The sequence below is a fragment of the Parasteatoda tepidariorum genome, chromosome X1, assembly GCF_043381705.1.
Source record: "Parasteatoda tepidariorum isolate YZ-2023 chromosome X1, CAS_Ptep_4.0, whole genome shotgun sequence".
NCBI classification, from domain to species: Eukaryota; Metazoa; Arthropoda; class Arachnida; order Araneae; family Theridiidae; genus Parasteatoda; species Parasteatoda tepidariorum.
The window spans coordinates 39,743,509-39,770,084 of record NC_092214.1 but is presented as its reverse complement, the minus strand read 5'-3'; the positions used below and the strand labels follow the sequence as shown (position 1 = coordinate 39,770,084).

Here is a 26,576-nt window from a genome sequence, read left to right as displayed (position 1 = left end):
TACAAAATAACTTTATAACTTAAAAATTGAAAAAATCTGCACTGATGAAATGTTCAAAATTTCAGGACCAGCATTACCAAATATTCGAATTAACACTTTTTTGGCGTTTAGTTTATCTACTTCAAGAAAAGTAAGAAAAAAATACAACTCTGTTTTGGGATATATAAATACCATTAGAATTTGAATTGGTATTCGATAAATTGCAACAACATTTACTAGTCAACTGTGGTATTTAAATGATTATTCCACACGATATGTTTCAAGAAACGAACAGAAATGTTTCTATAAAAATCCGTACGTTCGAAATGCACGAATAAACGAAATCAGAATAACGATATTTAAATTTTCATTCCAAATGAATCCCTTTTCTATTTTTACTTTACAAATTTGTACTTATTTACTTTCTAACCAATCTTTTTACAAGCCTTTTGTTAAACCATTTCTTATAACATTCAAAGATTATTCTCCCAAGCATGACTTGGAGAATAAAAAATTCCAACTTACTTCTCACTATACCCACCTTCTTTCACGTATTCTGTACTGAGCTCAAGGGATCTTACGATTTTCCCCTCTCAATGAAAAAAAATATTGAATAGGGAAAGGGTAACTTTAAAACTTTATTCTTACTCCAGGGTATATGCAGTTGAACTCTATTACAAAACATGGCAGCTAAAAACCAATTTAGGTATCTTTTTGGATTTTGTAGTTCATCCACGTATCTCTTACCCTATACACGGCATTTTATTTTAATTGCATTGCTCTTTTTTCCCCACTTCTTATAAGGAAAAGAAAATTTAAAGTTTGCTCTGCGATCTCGAACATGTAATTTCTTTTATTTTGATTATTGTAGAAAGAGATACGCTAAAAATTGATTCCATTGGTGAAGTATGTTTAAAAAGGTTTTAAAAAGGACCATCAAGAGTAACGTTAAGGAAAGATTTTCAGAAAATATTTTATTTTCTTCACGCAGCGAATCGACTTTTATTTTGTATTTATGTTTATTTTTTTACGTTTGATTGCTTTTAAAAATAAAATTCTTGTTTAATTCTAAAATCAAAAGTAATTCAGATATTGTATAGTAATTAATGGTTGTAACAATATATTTTAAGGAAAACAAAACTTTGTCGTACTCTTCACGCCTCCTCCGCAAAAACAATGCAGTTAAGTTAAATTACAAAACATGGCAGCTAAAAACCAATATAAGTATCCTCTGATTGCTTCTAAAAATACAATTCTTGTTCATTTTAAAGTAAAAAGAAATCAATAAATTGTATAGTTATTAATGGTTAGGGTTGTAACAATATGCACTCCTCAAAACAATTAAAGGATATTGAGGTTGCGTGTTGATCTTGCACCTGGAGAATTGTTTGAATGATTGATACATTATCGATAGACGTAGTAGGCTATATGAGATAAAAGTATCATTTGTTCAAAAAAAAAATATTTTATTGAGCATTTGCGTAAAAAAAGGAAGAAAAACACTATTTGGGAACATGAGAAAAACAAATAAAAAAAGGGTTTTTCCTCACAAGAAAATCGTTTTTAGTTGGGAGGGGGTATAGTTTCCCCGGACGGCCAGCTACGTTGAACACCTTTGAGGCATCGAATCAATGAAGTTATTAATGAGGAGCTGGGGTATTCTGTCCCGTTCCTCCAGAAGAGCTCTTTCCAGTCGCTGGTGAGCTTGTGGGGTGGTAGACGTCCAGCAATTCGTCTGCCTAGAATATTGATTGGCTTCATGTCAGAGGAGCACGCTGGTCAATCCATTCGTATGATTCCTTCCTCCAAAAGAAAAACGTTCACCAAGTTAGCATGATGAAGCTTGCAATTGTCGACCATTAAAAAGAAGTCATCTCCAATTGCCGCTGCAATAGGTCTCAGATCTCATTCCTATATCGGCAACCAATCAGATACGGAGATCGGTGAGCCCATCAATGGAGTAGCAGAGGCCATCTCTCCCCTTCCGCCAAATCTTGCACTTTCGTCTACGAAAGCAGGATAGTTTCTAGTGTCACGTTCCCTCCAGATGAAAATACGCCTATTATCAAGATGAACAGAAAAATGGGACTCGCCAGAGAAAAGAATATTGCGCCATTCATTTTTCCTCCAGTTTACATGCTCTGTTGCACACTCCTTGCGAGCGCGACGGTGCCCTGCTGTTAACGTGATACACATCATTGGTTGGTGAGCATGCAGAACTACAGCGTGAAGGTGGTTTCTGACTGTTCGTGTCGAAATTGTAGTGCCAGTAACAGAGTGAAAGTGTTAAAGAAGAGTGGCATTCATAATTCGGTGTTTCCGAGCTGTTAGCATCAAATAACGGTCTTCAATGGGCGTTGTTGCATTGCCCTGATCAACGGCCTGCTTTTCCAATCTCCAGAAAATGGTTCCAGATCTTGGAAATCCCACTTTGAGAAACTCTAATGGCTTCTGCTACTTTGGCTTGTGTTTGAACCCCTCTAACAGGCCAACAACTCTCCAAGCTTCTGATTCGATAAAATGACTTCGCTAAGATATCGCGCACTCCGAAATAACGCGCTTGCTGAATATCAATCATTCTTTTCAACTTCACATGAAGTTGAAAGCCAAATCAAACTCGCTGGCACTAAAGCAACGTCTTCGACGTCAAACTCAAAATTTGCATACTGCGAAGTTTGAAAATAAGAAAAATGTGCATTTGTGAGTCACAAATTCAAATTTTTGCGACGCTCTTGTTCCGTTTTATGAACACAAAAAAATTGCTTTTACCGTTATTTTATACAAGACTTACAATATGCTTATTTTGAGCAGCGTATTTAAGGAGAAATAAAGCTTTGTCGTAATGCATGCTTCTCACTCCCGTTCCGCAAAAATGATACAATTGAGCTAATTTGCAAAACATGAGAACTAAAATCCAATATAATTATCCTCCAATTGCTCTTAAAAATAAAAATTTTGTTATTCTAAAACAAAAAGTAATTAATAAATTTCTGAGTCATTAATGGTCAGGGTAGTAATAATATATTTAAAGAAAAGTAGAACTTTGTCACTGTCGACAGTACAATGCATACTTCTAATTCTCTTAACGCAAAAACAATACAGTTAAGCTAAATCACAAAACTTGGCAGCTAAAAACCAATTTAGGAGTATTTTTAGATTTCGTAGTTCATCCGCGTATATCTTACCCTATACAAGACATTTTATTTTAATTGCATTGTTTTTCTTCTCCACTTTTCATAAGGAATAGAAAATTTGAAGTTTGCTCTTATGATCTCGAACATGTAATTTCTTTTTTCTTTGATTGTTGTAGAAAGAGATATACTGAAAATTGATTTTATTGGTGAAGTATGTTTAAAAAGGTTTTACAAAGAACCATCTAGAATACTGCTTAGGAAAGATTTCAGAAAATATTTTCTTTTCTTCAGGCAACACTTCTATTTTTGTTTTAAGAATTCATTTTTGTACTTATTCTATTTAAAAGTGAAATTCTTCTTTTAAATTTTAAAATAAGAAGTAATTGATAAATTGCATAGACATTAATCGCTAGAGTTGCAATAATGCATTTAAAGAAAATGTTTTTTTTTTCTAAACCCATGCTTGTCACCCGCATGTGAAAGCAATGCAGTTGAACTAAATTGCAAAACATGACAGCTGAAAACTGACAGAAGTTTTACCAAATTAAAAACTTCAATGGCTTAAAAAAGATGCATACAAGAAATAACAGTCAACATGTCTCAAGAGTTCAGAAACAGGCACCTATTTTCAAGACTTGCCAGACATGGATGAGAAGAAAGAAAAGTGATTTGAAATATGAAAGGAAAAGTTGCCAACTGAAAATGGAAAAATAAAAGTGAGAAACAAAACTAGAAAAACCAGAGTAGGCGAGAAAAAAAAGGAAAGATGAAAAACAGAACAAAAAAAATTACAGTCAAAGAGGGACACAGGGAGACAAATCATTCAACATAAGTATTTTTTATGATATAGCAGTTCCTTGAGGTAATTCTTAGAGTGTAAGCAACATTATTTAATTAAATTACACTGTTCTTAATCACCACCTTTTACATGGAAAAAGAAAATTTGCTCTGTGTTCTCAGACAAGAAATGTTTTCCTATTTTAATAATCTTGTTAAAGATAAACTGAAAATTGATTTAGTTGTGAAGTGTGGTAAAACGGTTTTGAAAAGCTCAATCTAAAGCTTTGTTTCGGAAGCTTTCTTAATAAACTGCTGTTTGTAGAAAATGCAACACCATGAAAGAATCATCAGAATCAAATGAAATTTAATGCAGAAACGACTTGTACTGATACAAATAAATGATGAAATTTTCAAAACAAAAGAAACAAATTAAGCGTCCGAAATCAGTATTTGGTGCAGCCACCACGCGCTGCAATAAGTGCTGCTATACGACGTGGCATGGAGTCAAACAGATGTTGAATATCTGCTTGAGGAAGAGAATTCCATATCGCTTGTATGCGCAACCAAAGTTCGTCTTTGGAAACTGCAGGACGCGGATCACGAGTGAGACGCCGACCAACCATATCCCACACGTGCTCAATAGGCGACATATCCGGCGAATAAGCAGGCCAAGGAAGAAGTTGCATGCGTTGTGCTGAACAGAAGTCTCTAACAGTCCGCGCAACATGTGGGCGTGCATTATCCTGCTGAAAGATAGCTCCAGGGATGCCTTGAAGGAAAGGAACGACTTCGGGCTGTAGCACTTCACGGACGTATCTGTTGCTATTGAGATTACCCTCAATTCGTATCAAATTGGATCGTCCATGATACGAAATCGCACCCCAGACCATAACTCCGGGTGTTCGACCACTATGTCGTTCAATAATACACTCAGGAAGGCAGCGTTGACCGGCATAACGTCTAACACGAACACGGCCATCATGGGTCCACAAATTGAAGCGTGATTCATCTGAAAAGACAACTTGGTGCCAATCAGCTCGCCAGTCTCTGTGCTCAAGAGCCCACTGCCGACGCAGCCGTCGATGATCCGCCGTGAGGGGAATCCTGTATAATGGCACCCTTGCACGCAATCCACGGCGCAGCAGACGACGACGAATTGACGAAGCCGACAATTGTACACCTGTAGCAGTAGACCAATGTGCTGCCAGCTGCCTGGAGGAAGCTGTGCGATCATTCACCGCCATGCGGAGCAGGTGTCGATCATCGCGCTCTGACGTCACCTTCTGTCGTCCAGTGCCTGTTTTTCGAGTTGTTCGGTGCTCGTCGGTCCACTGCTTCCAAACTCGCATCACTGTGGAACTGTTCCGCTGCATACGAGCTGCTATTGCGCGATAGGAAAATCCTCCTTCTCGAAGGCCGATTATCCTCCCTCGTTCAAACTCCGTAAGTTGCTTGAATTTCTTATTCTTCCGTCGTGGAGGCATACTCAGGTCTCACTAAACGTTTGCCACTAACAAATAATCATAGACTATTTTCAACGTCCCGCTACAGCACTTTATTTATACGCTTTCAGCATCAATTCAGAGGGCGCTGCGCGCGCCACGCACGCGCGATGGCTCTGAAACTTTATTAATTTGCATAATATCCTATATCCATTATTAAAATAATATTTCATTTGATTCTGATGATTCCTTCATGGTGTTGCATTTTCTACAAACAGCAGTTTATATATATTTCCTCTACACAGCAAATTGATATTATCAGTTTCATTTTGTATGTCTAATTTCCTTTTAGCATATATATTTTTAGTTTATAAAATGTAATTAATTAACAGGCTATTTATGTTTAGAATCAAACAATAAAAAATTAAAATAATTAAATTTTTTTGCAGCTGGAATAGCTTAAGCATACGCTTAACTAAAAGAATTTTTTTTTTGCATAAATACAGATAAAAAGTATGATCAAAGCTATTAGAATATGATAAAAACTATTAGCGCATGTACCATTCTATAGTAAAACGCAAAAAAATATGGTAATATCAACAATAAAATATGGTAAATGTACTAAAATTATGTAATTTTATTATGATAGTTTAGAAAAGGACATAATAATAATAATATACGGTTAAGTAAACTTTTCAGTTTTGTTTTTTACTAAATGTCTGGTAACAAAATCTATGATTTTAAAACCAAAATTTCTGTTAAACCGTTATCGTAAAAATGAAAACCGTTATAGTATGAATTATTTAATTTCCGTACATTTTGGATTTATTAGCAGAATCTTTTTTTTACCAGATATGTTTTTACGGTATATTATGGTAATTTTACCAGAATTTTTCTCCGTGTGGAATTAATCTTCATCTTTGTAATTTATATTACATGGCATTAAAAACCATTTTGAAGTTGCATTTAAGTTTGAAAATATTATTATATAGCCGTTCCTTCTCAAAAATAAGTGAACATACTAATAATGCAAAGATCTTATTGAAAGTAATTCAGTGTCAATATTAAATCGAATAAAAATATAGTACAAACCGCATTTATTATTGAATGAACTGAAAATATAAATCAAAAGTATTTTCTTTTTACTTTAGTATTATTTTTATTAACTTTAATTTGCACATTATTGGTAAAATTGGTGCGCAAAGTTTGAAAAGATAATCCATCGTTTTTAGTTGCTATTATTTATATAGGAAACAAACAAGGATTGTTCAAAATCATGGAAACACTTCTTTACTAACACATATTTTGATCTTTCTCAAAAAATACTTCAAGAATCATTTTATACATTTAGAAGTGTTTAGGTAACGCGATTTCTCTTACTTATCAATGACGTTTATAGCTTTTATAGCTTAAATAGTATGTTTGAGCACCCTATGCTAAAACATGTAGCAATAGATTTTAAACATATAGCAATTATTTTGATTATTATATGTGATATTTGTTCGAAATTTCGTAAGTATAGCTTAAATATTTTTGGAAATATGGACATTTTCACAAAAAAGAGACTTTATTTGTCCAACGTTTTTCTTTTTTTGCCATAACTTTAAAAATATTCAATAAAATCAACGAAAATTTAAAATTTAATAAAAATTTATCGCTTTAAGATCTGAGAAAAATTTGTTTAAAACTCCGCAAGATATGAGTAATTAAAGTAGTTATTTTACATTGCATACAAAAAAATTAAAATTTATTTTTCTTAATTTTGCAAGGAATTGAACTTGGCAACTAGTAAAAAAAGTTCAACTTGAATATCCCCAAAATTTAGAAAGTATTAAGCAATTTTCTTAGAAGTTTTCGTATTTTTTTAAAAGAAAGGTAAAAATGATTAGGGTTTCTCCGCAAATTTTATTAAACAAGATATATTAAAAATGACACCGGAATTGAAGGAAATCATCCTATAAAAGCATGTTTTCTTTCGCATGTTTTTTTTCCTTGTACAATCATATTTAGGTGTATGAACGCATATTGTAAGGTGTATATTGTCCGGACAACGTATATTGTCCGGTGTATGAAAGTACACTCAAACCTTTAAAATCTTTATCTTCATTGATAATTATAAGAAATAGATTTATCAAAACACTTCTGAAGTTATAAAAGTGTCTTTAAGTATTTCTTGAGAAATATAAAAAATGTACTAGCAGTAAAAGTGCTTCTATTATTTTGTCCACTCCCTGTGTTAATATGAATTCTATTATATGTAATTTTACTAAATTTTAGATAAAGAAATGCAAGTACTTCAAACTTCAAATTAATTTCCTTGCTATCTTAAAATCTAGTTTCCGTTCCTTTTTTTCACCAAAAATGCATGTTTGTTCTAGTTTTAAGTTTATTCAAAGCAAATTTGAATATTTTATATTTAAACAGTTATGCGTATATTTAAACACTCAATATTTTCACACGATGCTCAATACCTTCACTCAATACTTATGCGTATTGAAACTTGAATAAAGTTGATTACTTTGTTTTAAAAAATACATTTCGGAAAAGGTTTCTTTTTTTAAAAGGCAAGGCATTTGGAATTTGAAAATGAACAATTTAGCAATTCTACTGATTTCTATGCGTATGATTTTAAATATAAATTAATTTTATATATTATTTAAATATGTTAAATTAAAGGAAGCAATTTAACATATAATCAATTTAACAAGTAATCAATTTAATATATTAAATACGATTTAATTTATTTTGTTTGAATATATAGAAAATATATTTTACTTTATAACTGACACTGAACAGTCGACCCCATTCTGAGTTTACGATCATCAATGTTCCCCTACGTAGCCTTGTAATTTCGAACTCACCTAGAAGGCAATGGAACACCTAGATCAAGCATTAAGGAAAACTAATCTTAGCTGAGGATTTTTTGATGCAACTTACCTGCACTTGCGTTACATAGTGTGGAAAACAACGAAAACCTCCTATGGTTAACTCCATGGCAAGTGGGTTCTAACCGATGATCCATCTACTACTGAGGATATTTTACATTAGCACTGTGATCGATGCAAGCCGAGATCAAAATTCGACCAGTCTTCACTTTGATCAACCAGCCATCACTGGGATTCAAACCTGAGTCACGTCATTAGGAAGCGAACGCTCTGTCCCGATTTTTTAAAATTTATTTCGATTAAAAAATAAATACATAAATTTTCTACAACTTTGTTACACACAGCACGTTAAAATCCATAACATTATATTTGAAATCGAGTTTTTAATCACTATTTGCAAACAATAACTAGACAATGGCGAAATATAACGCATTTACAAAATAATTTTACATATTCCTGAGACATAAACATAAAAATGCGCATTATAAGTTTATTTGTTTTAAATTATAAAATTTACTCCACTTATCAATTCATTGTTTTCTAAATTAAATCATAAGTTTATTTCAGATTTTGTGGAAGTAAAAAGAATGATATCTATGTGATTATCGCATATTTATTCTATTATTGAGTGTAAGAATGAACAAATGTAATAATACAATTTTTGATTTTAAATAAAACTGTAACGTTTCAAATTATTTGACAGAAAAAAGAAGCGCAATGAATAATACCTTTAAAGATATCTATTTAAATACTTCGTAATGTTTTCAGCTATTAAATTTTATTTTAAATAAAAATAAAATGGAGAATTATTTTAAACAAATGATGTTTCCGATTGTGTTCTAAAAATTGTTGCGAATGTAGTGCATTATATGCAAATGTCATGGGAAACCCGTGTTGTAAATGCAATTTTGTGTATGATATTTATGTATCTTTTAAGGAAAACTAAACAATTTTGTCGACAAAATTAAATAACAGTATTCTCAGAAAATTAAAATCCAAAATCATCCCTAGTTTTTTCTCTAGTTTTCATGAAAAAGTGAAATATTTAATTTCCGTTTAAATTACTACAACTGGGGTTACTTTACAATGTTGCTGCTACTCTTAGTTGGAGAGGAAAAAATAATTTCTAGATTTGGTTCTGGGCTTATGAAGGATGTCCAAAATAGGAATGGCTTGTAAAGCATTCATAAGTGATTACATTTCATTCAGAAATTTCCGTGGTAACTTATATTTACCAGGCTATTTTTATTTTGCACAACTCGTAGAATTAAAATATTGCGTTTAAATAAATTTCATTTGCTTTCTCTTCTAGTCGAGAATAAGAAATCCCAGTGGGAAAAGTTATCCATACAGTAGGGGTAACTTTGGCTACCTGATACTTTTCAGTGACATCTGCCTCTTAAGCAAACTTCTTGCTAGTTTCAATTTACCAGGGGTAAAATAAGCAAAAAATAACTTTAGGACAGTTGAAATTTTAATTTAATTGCAATTAGATTTTCGTAGTGAAAAATTAGCAAAATATTAGAAAAGAGAACATAGATTTTATGAAAGAGCACTAAAAAAAATTTAAAAAATTCCTCTTCAAAACGAATTTTCCACGTTGCTTCTGGAGAGATGGAATTTTATAAACAATGTTGGTCTGGGAATCCTTTTTAAAAAGGTAAACGCTGTATAAATTACTTTTACCTTTGGTACTCAGGTAAAATCTGAGCCATCATTACAAACATTATACATTTTTGCTAGATTTAAGAAATTTATAAATCCTATTTCATTTAACATGTTTGTCAAGCACAGTATCCTGGTGGCAAGAATCTCTCATCAATATGTTGTTGAAAGTTCCGGAGAAATCAAATTTTAAATATACGTCTTGTTCACCCCCTCATACATTCAGACTCAGAAATCCAACGCCGTTGAACGAAAATATTGTTGTTTAGAGAAGTTATATTTTTGTGTCTAATTTCGTATCTTAAAATATCGTCTACTCTGCTTGCTGTTGTCGGCCATTAAGACAGAAGGGGTGCGATTATTCTTGTTTTCGAGTCGTTCCATCTATATCCAAGAATTTGACTTCTGCCACACCCATTTATGGGACGGGCCCATTCATACATCCATTCATTTATCTACAGATCGTAATTTTGACCTAAACCAGAAAACGATCAATCTCCAATTCAGTACTCCCAGAGCTACTGATTTGTTATGGGAACATGGAGGAATTTGTGACCTGAGAACTTTAACGAACACCATCAACCATTTACTACACGAAAAGTCTTCTGCCGGCAGGCAAGTCTACTCTGCTTGATTAGCATATTTAAGGTCACCCTTTTGGACCATTAAGATTGAGTTCTAACACGGGGAGATTCTATCATTAGATTAAAAGTTATTCAAAGTGAAATTCTTTTTTCTTTTTCTTTTTTTAGTATCTTTGAAGAAACTATTACTTTCTGAAAAACTGAAAGGAATTTTTCGTTTCAAGTACTCTCTTAAAAAGAACGAGTGAAAATAACTCAACTTGAGTGCTATTTAACTCTTTCATCTAGAAAAAACCGGCCTTCTCATCTTGAGTTAAAATCACTCAAGTGATAGAGTTATATGGAAATAGCTCAATTTGAGTGAAAAAAATTTCCCTCAAACTTGAGTTATTTTCACTCGAGTTTGAGTGACTTTCAGTATTACCTGACTGGATCGTTTTCTCTCAAACTTGAGTGATTTTAATTCGTATTTGAGCGATTTTCAGTAAATTGCAGTCAAAATTTTTATTGTTAATATACAAAATGTTTGTATTTAGTGGTGCCATCTATCGTAAGCGATGGATAATACTATAGTTTTTGTTTAAAAAAATTCCCTTTGAATGAAAGCCTTATATAGGAATTTTCTTTTTCTCTTAACGATTGTTGAACTTGAATATCGAATTAGATAGCATCGTACTTTTGAAAGTTTTCGCTGTGAGCATCGACTCTGTGCGACCCTGAGGATTCGAACTCCCTTCCCGTCTGTCGTGAGATTGACCGATTAACCCTCTCGGCTACAGTCCTGTGTCAACACGGCTACAAAGAACTAATTACTTTCATAAGCTGGGTCTCGTTGGCGAGGATAAAGTTTTCATTTGTTAAATCAAATAAGGTGAAAACACAGTTAAAAATTTTTTTTCAGAGTTGACAGTTTGAATAGCAGCATTTTATGGTTATCCAATTGTTTTGATTGTATACGGTAAAACAACAATTAAATGCATTATTACTTACGAGTTTTTTTTTATGAAACATTCCTTGTCACTGAAGATTTGAGTTTTTTTTCTTTCCCTTAAGTTTCGTCATTTTTCTTTTAAGTTTAATTTTTAAAAGTAAGGAGCCCTAAACGAATTTTTAAAGTAAGCAGTTTTATAAATATTATGCTCATTTAGGTTCAATTGAAAATACTATGAGTTATTTTTTTTTTTGAACAAATTTATTCGTTTAATTTATAAAGCTTTATTTTCAAGCAATAAAAAAGGTATATTCAGTGCCCCCCCCCCCAAGCACTTGGGCGCATTCATCCCCCCCCCAAAAAAAAATTTTTTTGCTAACTTCCCCCTTCCATGTTAACTTGTTCGAAATAGTGCTATGTTGCTTCTTTTATTTATGTACTTAAAAAAAACGCCCACCTTCCCTCCTGATGGGAGCCCCTGGGACAAATTTCTGAAACTAAGTGAAATTAATTAATTTTTGAGGAAGACGTTTGAAGCTAAAAAATCTGGATTAAACACCCTTTTTCAAACTTAATTTTGCAAACTCTTTTGATATAAATTTGTTTAAAATCCAAACTATATATTTGTTTCGATTAGAAAAAAATAAGTATAATTTTTGTTCTGCAATAATCCTAGCTTAGTATGAATTCGAATAAAAGAAATAACTAATTAACATTAACTACTTGACTTTACTTTAATATTGTTTTTACCATAAACTTTGCTCAAACATAGTTTTCTTAAGTCAAAAAGAAATAAATAATAAAAATTAATGAAAACGACATTTTTAATAAAATTACTAAAATACAGAAATATTTAAATACCTAATTTTAGGCATATTTTAAACTAATTAAATTGTATCGCTTCTGAATTATAAATAATTACAATTAAATCAAGTATGTATTTTATGAATTTTAACTATTATGAATATAGATAGTGTACGTTATTTCCGTTATCAATATATATGTTTAGAATTTTTACCTAATTGTAAGAAATTAATATATAATCAAAAAGAAAAAACATTATAAAAATTTAATATACCAGCCAGGAAAGCAAGATTGAAGACATCAAACTCTTTCAATTTTACAACAATGCAAAGTAACTGCAGTTTTTCTGCAGATTCATCAGAAAGTATACTTCTGAAACAATGACTGCATAATTACTTCAAATTTACTGCAGAATGACCACGGATTTAAAGTTTCAGTTTTTTCTAAATTTATGATTTTCAAGTGACCTCACTTAAACTACAGTAATTTTGTAGACAATAGCTAAAATTTTTTCGAAATAAATTACTGAGAAATTACTTCGCATTGGCTGCAAAATAACTGCAGAGTTTTTACAGTTAAGATTGCACTACAGAAAATTTGCAGTTAACTCTAGAAAAACTACGAAATTACTTCAGTTCTGTAGAATAACTACAGTTTATTTTCAGCTGGGATATAGGTATATAAATTCAAATTGAACTATATCTCATAATAAATATTACTTTTAATTTTGCTCCTATTTTTTTACTATTAATCTATAACTATTGTAAAATTCTAATTTATTTGCATTTTCAAATACTTTAATTAGCATTGTACTTTTAATTAAATATTAATTCTGCATTTTCAATTTTGCCTCGAAAATTGAATTTGAAGAAAAGTGGTAAGAACTTTTATGCTAGCAACAAAGGAAAAATAGTTTGTATAATGTGATAAATACTTTATGAAATAAGAAGATAGTATTGATTCTGAATTCCAATTAAATAAAAGCTAAAAACAGGATAAAAACAGAAAAATTCAAAATGCTGCTTAATTTTTTTAAATATAATATTTTCCACTTTTTCTTTGAATGATATATTTATAATAAAATACATTGAACATCTGAAGATTCTGATTTGAATGAATGGATGTTGCAGATGTGAACTTTCATAAATTAAAGACAGTCAACTTTATTAATAGAAAGCAATTTAAATAACAGCAATTATAGACTGTATGAACAATAATTTCGTAAATATCTTTTATAAAAGAAGTATAGAATGATATGAAATTAATTATCCAGAAATGTTTTGTACCAAAATTATACATCAAAAAAACTAAAACATGGATATAAATTTATTATATTAAAATAAAATGTTAAAACTTTAATATGAAGTCTGAAAAAATTCTAAAACTCTTATCAGATATAATATATTCCCACATGCTTTGACAAAGATTCTAGCAGGGAATCAAATTTTTTTAATATTTCATAATCATCCACATTTAACACTTTCAATTTTAATAAATTTTTTTGACAAATAATTTAAAAGAATAGTATATTTTATTAAAAAACGCTGAAAAACAGCTAATTTAAATGGAATGTGTATATAACACATTCAAAATAAAAGTATTTTCAAAATAAAAACAACAAAGTATATCTACTTACTGAAAAGTAAAACAGCGTCTTCTTCAGAAATACCGCTGTGAACTAAAAGTTGTTTTAATTCTTCTTAATTCAAAATATTAAATGACATATTCTCCAGAAAAAAAAAATAAACGTAAAATAAAAAGGAAGACATAATCTATTTAGATCACAGAACATAACAATTTTATTTAGATTTATTATCGTTTGCTTTTTAAAATAAAACGATAGAAATTCCAGCTTATATCTCGCACACAATTAAATAATAAATAAATCACTCAAGTTTGAGCTAAAAGCACTCAAATATTGCTTAATAAATACCACTCAAGTTTGAGTAAACGCAAAGCAAGAATTTCGCTCAAATAAGAATGTATTTCACTCAAGTTGAGTTAAAAAAATTTAACTCTTTTTTGAGTAGGGGAAATAACTCTTTCATTTTAAGAGAGTATAAAATTACATTTACAATATTCATGTCTATTTCTGATATAATTTTTTCCGAACTTGTTGAAATGGAAATGCATAAAAGCATTGACAAATATTAAATTTATACTTACAGAATAAAAATGTGAAAAGTTTCAACTCTTTTTTTAATATATCTTTGTCTCCAGTGCAAAAAATTATCCGCAAAATAATGCAGCTTCATATTTCTATGTTTGAGGCATGCTCAGGGTATTGCTCTGACACTGCATTAACAAGAACTAGTTTCACTTGAAGTATCAAATGAACAGGCAAATCTCTACCATGATTAGAGATTCGATAGTTCCAGGCAGTGCTGGCTTTTGAAAATTCGCTGTCTTCATGCTAATTGCAGATCATCCATGACAATATTTTAAAAAAAACATTGATTTTTTTTCTCTATACAGATTGAAACACTCGTGTTTAAAAATGGAAAAATTTTCCAAATAACTAAATTCCATTAATTTCCTACAACTGACAGAGCGGATAATCAGTGTCATTTGTACGTTATATTGTATATTACTTAAAATATTGAACATTATAAGATTCCGCATTTAAATTCCGCAAAAATGAATTTATTATCTATCCCGTTTTTATGTAATCCCATTTTGGAAACAATGAATTTATTTTGGAAGGCTTTATTAAATCCTGCATAAAGTTCACACATTTAACTTTATGCAACATACGTAACTTATGCGTTCTTTTAATGCATTCTTGACAATGCAAATTTCTCATTTCCTGATATATTTTTAATATCATATTTGAAATCTAATTCTGTATTTAATTTTCAATAGTTTTTTCCTTGTCTTTTTCCTTTTTTTTGTAAATTTTCTTTTAAGAATTAACTATTCCGATTGTTTAAATCATTATTATATTGGTGTTACAAAGTTTGCTACATTTGACATAAGTAGGCCTCTTTATACAACTTCAAATAAATATACATCATACTTTGTCTAAACACACTAGAACTTCTAAAAATAAATTTTGTTAATGAGAAATTATCTCTAATTTAATTCCTTTCAGAAAACGTTTAGATAAATTCATTGTTGATGGTTCATTAAGCCTTCCAAATACCCAAATAAATTAATAATTAAACATCTTTGTTTCCTGAAATTGTTTTCCTACCAATTTTTAACTGCTTAATTTATAAACTTTTCCATGTGTGGTTCGCATAGTAATACTAAGACAATTTAATGCTAACTGTCAGTAGGCGTGGGAAAAGTATTTAACTCTCATTTATCATGTTCGTCCAGAAATCGATCTCATTTACATATTTCTGTTCGGGCAAAGTTCAAGCATAAAATTTCAGCACCCTTGCTTTGATGAAACAAAGTAAGCTCCGTTAATTACATTATGACAGATTATAGTTCAAAACTTGATTTATTGCAAGAAGATAAAGCAGAAGTTGCTTAAAATCTTTCTGTTTTCTTTCAATAAGAATATAAGCAAGTATTTTCAGAAAACTTCTTACTACAAAGAAACCTTATTATACTTTTCCGAAAAAGAACTTTCATACCGTTCAGGATTTCTAATCTGAAATTTATTCAAAAATAACATTGTTTGTTCTGTGCCTTAACATTGCCCTTGGGGCAACTATTTAATTCGAAACATAATTATAATAGTATTTCAATCGTATTTCAATCAATAAGTTCAAAGTAAGCAAATAAGTAAGCAATAAACCTCATAGGATTTTGATTCTCTGATAATCAGATTGAAATGTATAAAAAATTTCATATTTTTATATGTATATCATTCAATGAATTCGCACTCTTTTGTTTGTTTGTACTATGATTTCAGTAATAACTGTATTAAAAGATTTCCCTGCAACTTAACTGAAAATACACCAATAAAACATTTTATTCAAAGATTACGGGTGATTTTTATTCAAAAATTACGTGAGATACCTTTTTCGATGTAATTTGCTTGCATTCTTCTTTTTTTTTCCTTTGAATTGCACTCAGGAAAAAAGTTTGTTCAAAAATACTAGGATAGGACAAAATTTACTGCGTTTCTGAATCTACGGGAATACCAAAATGCTTGGTAATTTTCATCGAAGTACTTTGGTAATGATTTTTGTAAAATTAACAAAAATATGGTTTAATAATAAATAATAAAACTAGGTAGTTTTATCATGATACCTTAGAAAATGACATCAAAATCATTTATTTAAATATACTTCTCAGTTATTAATTCTTTACTAAATGTGTAGTAATAATAACTATAATTTTGAAAACCAGAATTTCTGGTAAGCCTTTACCATATGAATAGAAATTGAAATGAAATACCGCGTTCAAATACCGTGATATACCAAATAAATTTTCAAATACCATGTATTTTGGTTTTATTCATCAGAATTAAGTTTTTTTTCCTCCAGAAATGTCATTATCCTATAGTATGGTTATTTTATCAGAGTTTTTTCATCGTGTGCTTAACAATAACGTTAATAACAGAATTTAAAATTTTCATAGATTACTTAACTGATGGATATTAGAATGCAATACTAGGATAGCAATACTAGATATTAAAACATAATAATATAAAAGAACATTGTTTTTTTTTGACAAAAAAACTTACCCTTTAGTGTTTTTCTGTTTCTTTTTTTGTTATAATACTTTAAATACGGAATGCTTTTTTAATAAATTTTTTGTATAGGAAGAAATTTTTTTTACACGTTTTTAAAGAATAAGAAGTAACTACACAGAAAAAAATATTTTTAGGATTTAGCACTCGTTTATTAATGGGTTTAATCTATTATGGATCAAAATTACTTAATTCCCACTTCTCAAAATTATGGTAATTTCGAAGTCTCAAATTGTCAAAAGAGAAAATATACTTTCATTAAATCTGAAAAGAATATTTTTACTTAACTTATGGCTAATTAGTTGTGTGGTAAATCTGACTTACGATAAAATACATAATGAGAAATTGAGATGCATTTTTACTGTTTCGTTTAACAAAGGGGTTGAATGAATAAATTCAAATTATAAAGCATTCTGCTTTTCACCATGAATATAATAATAAAAAAATTATTTTAATGCCCCATAAACCAAACGACGCCCAACAGCTGTTGATTTTAACTTGCTTCACATAGCAAGCTTGTGTTGTAATTACCTGAAGCATCAAGCGTCTTCTAAGTTAAGCACAGTTTTAATATCTTTCACAAATTTTTGACCCATGGTTAGCACTGATAGCAATCTTAAATTTGTTGTTAAATTATTCTTGAGATACGATACATGGAAAGAATAGAAAAATAAGAACAAAGAATTTTGAGAGGGAAATGTGTAATACCACCATTCTGTAATTTAATGATGATCGCATAACAGATTTTAGAGTGATATCTGCCTTATGGTATGTACCTTTCATCCATGTTATAATCAGGATTATTGTATTTATTAAAATAATGGCTGTTAAAGATTTTAAAAATGAATGAAGATTAAGTTCACTTTTGTGTAATAAAATTAAATTTTTGCATTAAATTTACGCTGTATGCTTCGAATATTTTGTTTTTGATGAACCGCAGACTTTTGAAGTGAAAACTCCGAATAACAATTACGGTGAAGCATGAGCGCAGCAGTCGTGTAATTAATTTTACTTTAAAATCCACTTTTACAGTGAATTTGTTAGAGTAATTTTTACTTTTTACAGTATGTTTTACAGTAATATTAATTTTGCTCATTTGGTGAAACAATGAGGAAACGTCATTGTTTCACCAAATGATCATTTGACTACAGTGATTCAATGATCTTAAAGTAAATATTATTGTAAAAATCCCGTACATCAGATTTCTTTTTGCTTCTCTGAACTTTGCGGTAAAAATGGATTTTACTGTCAAAAATAAAGACACCCTGATTGCCGATACTTTATACCTTAATTTGATCAAAAATTCTTTACAGTGCTGTTTTGTTTTGTTCATGATAAAATTGGACTTGAATGGCCCTTTTAGTTTTGTGTTAGACATGATTTATAACAGCATTATAGAGTTGAGTACTTGAAAACGTTTGTATAGCAATTTTTAAATTTTCTGTTTTACAAATCAATATTAAAAGATCAATGGTGATTATTGAATACTGCACGAATCTAATTATCTTCTAAACATCTAGTATGTTTAATATTCTTGAAATTATAAATTTTTTTTTAAGGTATTAATTTTATTTTCCTAGGTGCGGAGGCATTTTTTTAAATTTTTTGTTATGTAATATTATTTGTACATTTTTTAAAACATCATAGCTTAAAATTTGTTACAAAAGTAATAAAACAACGATACAAGCATGAAAAATATTAGAAATGGTACATTTTTGGTAAAAAATCGGCAAAAAAATGGAATAACGCAAAACACTCTAACACAAAATAAATTTAATATAATTAGTTTTCCTTTTACATGTATCATTTTATGACATAGGAGAAGGCAATGACCCCAAAACTAAGAAAAATTTTAAAAATTTGAAAAGTCATAATCTTTTGAATGCTACAACACAAAAATTCTTCAAATTTTTTGGGTAGCAATTAAAAAAAAAACCTCTAAAATAACAATCATGCTATATACACATTTATCAGTGAATCATTGCCTTCACAAAACATTAATTAATAACTGTGAAAAATTTTAACTTGATTTCTTTGTAAGTTTTTAAGATATAATGTTTTACGAATGCTAAATTTACTCAAAAATAGATTTTTCAATAAACGTGTTTAAAGTTTACATTTCAAGTTTTCTGTGGTATATGTTGCTAATATTATTCTAAAATAATTTCATTTCTAGTTAGCTAATCTTCACAAATAAAACAGTTTTAGAAACAGAAGTGTGTGGAGAAAAAAACTAGTGAATTAGAAAAAATTAAAATTTTTGTTAAAATTGACGTTCTAGACCTAGTCGGATACCTTAATAGTAGCGTATAGTCAAGCTTTTTAAAATTTACAATACATTTTGAATTTTTCAAAAATACCTCAATCTGTAAAGTTGAGTTTGATCGGCAATTTATGTACTAGGAAATGGAATTTAATAATTAATTTGAGACTGAACAATTCATAATAGATTTATTAATATTTGCTTTGCTGAATTTTCAAAATTGAAAAAAAAATGATTGAAAGTGCTCCCAGTGTTTAGTGTTCCAATAGAGTCAGAAACAAGGTGATTTTTACCACATTCTGGTAGTTTTGACCATACTGTTCTTCACAGTACAAAGTTTGAATATCTGAATAATTTATTGATGATACGTTATGCAAAACAACTCTCATTTCTCGCTTTTTTTTATTTCTTTACATTATAAAATATAATTTCAATTTAAGAAGCATCAAAATAAATTTTTGTCATTTTTAGGTCAAGAAGCTGAGTTGAAGTTTCTATCACTACGTGATTTAATGCCTGATACCCCTTATTACATGACATATGAGGGATCTACAACTATGCCAGGATGCTACGAAACCGTGACGTGGATAGTTATAAACAGACCCATTTACATTACTAAACAGCAGGTATGTACCATTCTATAAATCCTTAGTATTTTCAAATAAATGAGCAAAATTAACTACTTAACGCACAGAGTTTTTGAAAAAAACGGGCCCAAACTTTTTTTATGTAAAAAAACACATTTTGGAACATTGCCATTTCTTTTGGAGGAAAATTTTGATATACTGCGCTTTTGTTACATGGAAAAAGGCTATATTCAGAGATGCCAACTACTTCTGACACGCCAAAATAATTAAAGGAATGGTTAATAACTACGAAGTAAATTTTGCAAGCATTTGGTTATTTTTGCTTGCTTTTTAAAAGGTATAGCACGACATAAGTACTATGAAATAGTAAATTATGTAAGCCTCCGAATTATTTGGAAATAGTGGTGGATAAAAATCTACTAAATTGAATTTATTAAAGCAAGAATCACAATTAATAAACTACCACTTTAAAATATATATTTGCTGTCTGGAGCAAGTTGGCATCTCTGTATATTTTATTCTTGATTAAATAAGTGTCATAGCTTACAATCCTAAGTAAATGATAAATATCAATAAAACGATTTTTTTTCTTAGCTTTCACATTGTTATTTTCAATTCTCGATTATATTCAAGTGGGAAAAATATATCAGCATGAAATACAACGCTGATCTAATTATCTCGAGTGTGCACAGTTTGGCTTGTTCAGCGTGCTCGAATTAACTCGAGTGCACAAGTTAAGGGGTTAAAATGACTTAGAGAACTTTGACAAGCAATAACATTTTAATTGAATAAGGTAGTTGGTCCAGTAGCAAAGGTTAGAGTATACTTTGTACCAATGTAGACTAAATCAGAAAACAAAGTGAATAAAGCACAAATAATATTGCATAAATGGACTTACTGTAGTGTCAGTTCTATGAACAGGAACCTTCGTCAGTGTCTAAACGTCAAATGACAGAGGAGAAGTTAAGAGACAAACACGTGCAAAGTGGTTTTACCAATAGGACCTATAGGTTTAATCTATCTATAACAAGGAATTAAAAAGCTGTGATAAGAAATAGGGGTGAAGGGATTTGGCTATAAACCCAGGGTGCAACAGAATATATTAAAATAAGCTTCCAAACATTCAGAAACGATGGGATACTAGAAGGATCCTTAACTAAATTATTAGAATTTTTCGAAAGTTTAAATGATTCCCAAAAATTAAGTTCGGCGGATAAAGAGCAGTGCTGAATAATTTTAATATAAGAGAATTCAAACCCGTGGATTCAATTTGAGATAGTCCGGGATACTTCAATTTAGAAAAGTAGTCTTAAAAAGTTTCATAAATATTAATTGAATATTTATAATTAAAATTCTTAGGTTAACATATAATTGAAAACCTCGCAACGCTTTTTCCAAAAAAAAAAGGAAAAAAAAAATGCAGTTTACATTTAAAAGGGGAAAATTTGATATGGCACAGACCTAGAAAACGGCGACGGGATATTTTTACATGTGTCCCAATGACGACAAAAGGGTTAAAGTTAATGAATTACTTATTTATACAAACGAGAATTCCCCTCACTTATTTCATTTGAATGTTCAGTTTTGAAATAAATGGGGATTAGAACAATTGATTAAAAATTTAAAATTTTATACAATTGAAGGTTTCGTGAAACATTCATTTAGTTTAAAATTTAAATCACTGTTTTAATGAATAGGATATTTAGGGGAAAATAGCTTTTACCTTTTAGCTTATTAGAGATGCTCTGGATGTCAGGAGTAGTCTCTCATTATATTAAAGTGATTTCACGTGTTCAAAGGAAAAGCAATTGTCTTGTTATCAACTGGAAACGGAAGAAATTATAGGGCATTACATTGCGAACGCAAACTGACAAATCATAATAATTATATGTTTATTTAAAACTGCTCCGAAATAATCATTATTTATAATAATAAAGTTTAATTGAAATGGCCCAGGAATTTCCAATTATATATCATATATTGTTTTTAAGAGGATTAAAGATCTATAAAATGTCGAACTATATTATTTTTGCATATAAATGTATAATGATTAATGTATTTTTTTATCGTGAATTTGGCATGCAGGTATAAAATTGTTTTCTTGGTATACTAACTTATTTAAAATATTATTTGAAATCGAAATAAGAATTTTGGAAAAAATTCTATCGTACTCTTTTTGACCCATTTAATTTTGGAATTGTTATTATGAAATAGTTTCTTAATAATGTTATTAGAAGAAAATGTTAAACATGCTATACATTAGGGTAACTTGGACCCTGTTTTTTCCAGATCTCTTTTGAACTTCATTTTAAAATAAACATAAAAAATCCAGAAAAGAAAATTAATAATTTTTCTTGAGCCGTGGAGGCTAAGGAGATAGCGTGGTTGCCTGCCAATGAGGTCACGCAGGTTCGAATCTCAGCTGTGGCTGATTGATACCAATTATGCTCCGGACTCGCACCCACCAGCATAGAACTGAAGTAAAATATGCTCAGTGGTTGAAATCTCTTGCCTTCGGGCCAAGCGAGAGTGATTTTTGTCGTTTTTCTCTGTATGTAACGCGCAAATGTGAGTTAGTTCCACGAAAAAGTCCTAAAGGAAGCCTATTTTGTCCCAGAATTTGATCCTGGAATGTCCTTGTCTTATGGGTTGGGTTCTAACTACAAGGCTACGGATTTGAACATTGATGTTTGTAAATCCAGATTCGGGTCGGCTGAAAAATATAAAATGAAATATAAAATAAAATCTATTTTCTTACCTTGCTATATTTTTATAGTTTACTTTTTTTTCTTAATTTTAATACTTTCCACTTAAAGCAGTTGTTAAAACAATCTTGTATTATATATCAAATAATTATTTTTAAGTTTAGGTAGCCCTGGATTTGAAATGATTGAACTCATATTTCATTCCTTTACGTCAGTATACTCAAATTTAGCAACCAATGAACGATTTTTATATGCATAAATGTCCCAAAATGCACCTTTCCTTTTAGAAAATTTCACGATATCGGATGAAGATTTGTCATTATTCTTCTGGTTAATCAGAAAAATATTTGAGCATGCGCAACTTTATTTTCAGGCAACGTTTTGAATTTAAACAAGATAGTCAATTTCAAACTTGTTTAAAAGTAATCCCTTACTTACAATTCCCAATAAAAATTTATAAAGTGTTTTATAATAAATAAATCTATGCACTTACTTTATGAAAGAAGAATAATCTTTGCTCATAAAACAATCTTTGCGCATAAAACATAAAACTTGAAAGAAGCTAAATACAGTAAACACTGCAGCATATTAATATAACCCCGACTGAACTCTGATGCTAATTAGTAAAATCACAGCTCCATATCCTGCAGAGTGCCTTTGGCTTGTAGTAATTCCAACTGTCTCAATTACTTCACTATAACAGTACCGGAAGAGAGTGTAACCATTGCATCGTTTTGGGTTTAAGTAACAGCCAAAGGTCCATATTACTTTGACTAAGAGTGAAAATAATATTTTGTTAAAAAATATGACGAAATTTTGTATCTTTGTCTGTTAATCATTTAGAGAAATGCAGAGATTTTTGTCAGTTAATATGAACTCTTAGAAAACAAAATCAAAATTCCTGGCGAAATATTTCAGAAATTCAATAAAATATATCGCTGAGAATTTTTTATCTTACTATTTTTTTATGGGTAGTGTAATTTAAAATCAAAATTTGCCGATAAATAATAATTATTGACGCAAGATGTTAAAAAAGTTTAGTCAGCCACAGCACTCACAAGTATTTGAATTAAAAGAAAAAGCAATTAAAAAAGATATAATAAAACATAGATACTAAAACCTAGAAGAACTATAAAAAAATATAAATAAAGTAGCATGACTTATAGCATGCAGTCATCTGTATCATATTTTGTGTTTATACAAAATGAATAAAGCACTTATATCTTTGTCGCTAATACTACGCATATTGTATTTAAGGTGAAAATTCTACTCCCTAATTTTCCTGTGTAATGATGCTATAAATGGGCTGATTAAGATCTCCATAGACGCTTAATTATAGCTTGTGTTTTGTCATTATATTGCGTAAAACTTTTATCTATGAACTTTTCTTTTAAATTTTGAATTATTCCAAGATATTTTTTTTATCAGTATATCGTCATTTAAAAGCTAAGGAAAATGTTAGATGCGTTAAATAAGAGTTTGCGTGTTAAAGATTTTAAGATAATGTACAATGTTAAGGCCGCAAGATAAAAAACCGACCATTATGAATATTTTTTGATCTAATGATCGGATCTTCACGTTCTGGGACTCAATCATAATCGCTCCAGTGGGTAGCCTCAAATATGCTATGTAATCAGTGCAGACGGCATTTTAAGTTACAATCAGACGCAAATTATACTTTATCTGAATAAACATACCTTTTCTTCTGCAGATCGGATTTCTGACCCCCAATATACAGAGGGTGGCCGCAATCTGGGAAATATGTTCCCAAGTGTAGGTCAAATGAGTGGACCATAGTTTGAATCCTTTAGTGTTAGTTTGACATTTTCGTTTATCACCATAACTCTTCTCCATACCTCATATAACTCTTTAAGCGTATATTTACTAAATGTTATATTTTGCACAAAATTATCTTTGAAAAATGAAATTTTATAAATGCGTGCAAAAAGTTTTATAATACACAAAATATACAAAAAGTAAAATTAACTGTATGGATTCCAAACTTTGGATCCCTCTCCTAACCAAACTATTAAAACCATATATGTTTATTCAGATAAAGTACGCTTTCGTGTCTGATTGCGTAAATTAAAATATCGTCTGTACTAATCAATCTGCATATTTGAGGTCCCCCCCCCCATTAAGATTGAGTCCTAGAACGTGAAGATCCGATCATTAAATCAAAAGTTATTTAAGGTGGTCCGTTTTCTCATTTTGCGCACTGTCTTTCCCTGAATAAGCGCATCGTTTTTGTGACAGGATTAGATTTCTGACTCCAAAAGTATAAAGGGCACCCACAATCTGGGAAATATGTCCCCCGTACTTTGGCCAGGTGAGGTATTCTAATTTTGGAGCCCTAAATGTTATTTTAATTTTTGTGTATTTCATCATATGAAATGAAATTTTTTAACACTCAATTATAAAATTCGTTCAATCAAAAATAATTCCATCTAAAAAAATAAATTTCAGTAAATATTTATTATTCTTCATTATTTTACGGGTCAAAGTGCAGCGTTTGTTGTTGAGAAATCAAATACTTTGAATATGGAAAAAATTGATGCCTTATTTTTAAAATTTATTGCCTCAGGAGCTATTCGATAGATTTTGCTCAGATTTTGTATTTTGCTATGTAAACTTATTTCCTTTAAAATGATGCAAAACATTTTATACCTTACTATTCAAAATTTCTTCGGCTGTTGAAAAATATATAATGAAAAAAGAAAACAATAAATATTTTTAAATTTTATATCTTGCATTGAACCATCTTTGAATGAACCAATTTTACAATTGTGAGCAAAAAGTCTTCTGTTCGCTTAAAAAATTCTCGAGACATGGTGAAATATGCTAAAATTAACATTTAGGGGCCCAACTTCTAGACCACTCTCCTGACCAAATTATGGGGATCATATTTTCCAGATTGTGTCATATTTCCTCTCATATTTTGGAGGTCAGAAATCCGTATCTGTTGAAAAAAACGTATGATTATTCAGAGAAAGTACATTTTTGTGCTTGATTTTGTAATTTAAAACATCGTTTGCACTAGTTAATTAACATATTTGAGATTACCTCCTTAAACTATTAAGATCGAGTCTTAGAACGTGAAGATCCGATCATTAGATCAGAAGTTATTCAGAATAGTCAATTTTTTTGCTCAATGTAAGTTTTTGTATCGGATTACGTAATTTAAAATGTCTTAATTAGCATAACTAACTTAAAATAACTAAATTCGTAATAAATTAATTAATTAGTATATTTAAGATCTCCCGCTCAGACGTAAAAGATTCAGTCCTAGAACGTGAAGATTATTAGATCATTAAATCAAAAGTTATTCAGAGGGGTCAGTTTCGTATTTCGTGCATTGTATAACTCATTCGTCGTCAGAATATTCTACTCAAACTGATTAGTTTCAGACGGTTGAAAAATTAAGACTTCACTGAGAAAAAAAATTCTGGTAAAATTACCCTACTGTAAGGTAATAACATATCTGGTAAGAAAAACCAATATTCTGGTTAAGAAAGCCAATAATTATACATGGTATTTAAACCATTCATTTGGTAGTTTTTCCGTTCATATGGTAAAATCCTATCTGACTTTCTGGTTTGAAAAATATAGTTCTCATTGCCACACAATTATCAGAACATATAAAACTGAAAAGTAAATTTAACCGAATAAATGGTTATTATGCCATGTCTAAAGTATTATGATAAAATAACCAAATTCTCCATCATTTACCGAATTTTATCACAGATTACAAAAATATATTTTACTGTTTATTTTATCAAAATTATTACCTAAGTCTTTCGTTAAATTACTGAACATTTTGGTGTTCACACAGTATTGAGAAACATGGTAAATTTTACCAACTTTTTGTGTTTTGACCATACTTTCTTTTTCTCAATGTACGATTATTTCAAAAATTTGAATCCATTTCTAATTGTTTTGCTATTAGGTAAGTTTTGGAATCTACGTAGTCTTTAACTAAATTGGTACAACTACGAAATCACGCTTAGTGCGTAAACTGAGAATAAGTGATACAACAGGCGTATTCTATCAAATTCGTTTATTTAAAACTTACGAACAAGTAAGGAAAAACTTCTTTATCGTTTCTCAAATCTCCTGTCTGAAATTACTAAATGAAACTCTTCTTAGAAAAAAAAAATACATACGTGTAA

The 26,576-nt window shown here is 30.0% G+C and overlaps 1 protein-coding gene across 2 annotated transcripts in view; it reads left to right on the top strand.

The window, feature by feature from the left end:
- Nucleotides 1-26,576, top strand: part of LOC107451042 (carbonic anhydrase-related protein 10-like) — a 277,509-nt gene that overhangs the window by 216,680 nt on the left and 34,253 nt on the right. For both annotated transcript variants that reach the window (XM_071187499.1, XM_071187498.1), the window contains exon 8: nucleotides 19,587-19,741. In XM_071187499.1, the coding sequence (XP_071043600.1) occupies nucleotides 19,587-19,741 (155 nt within the window). The remainder of the gene's footprint in view (nucleotides 1-19,586; nucleotides 19,742-26,576) is intronic.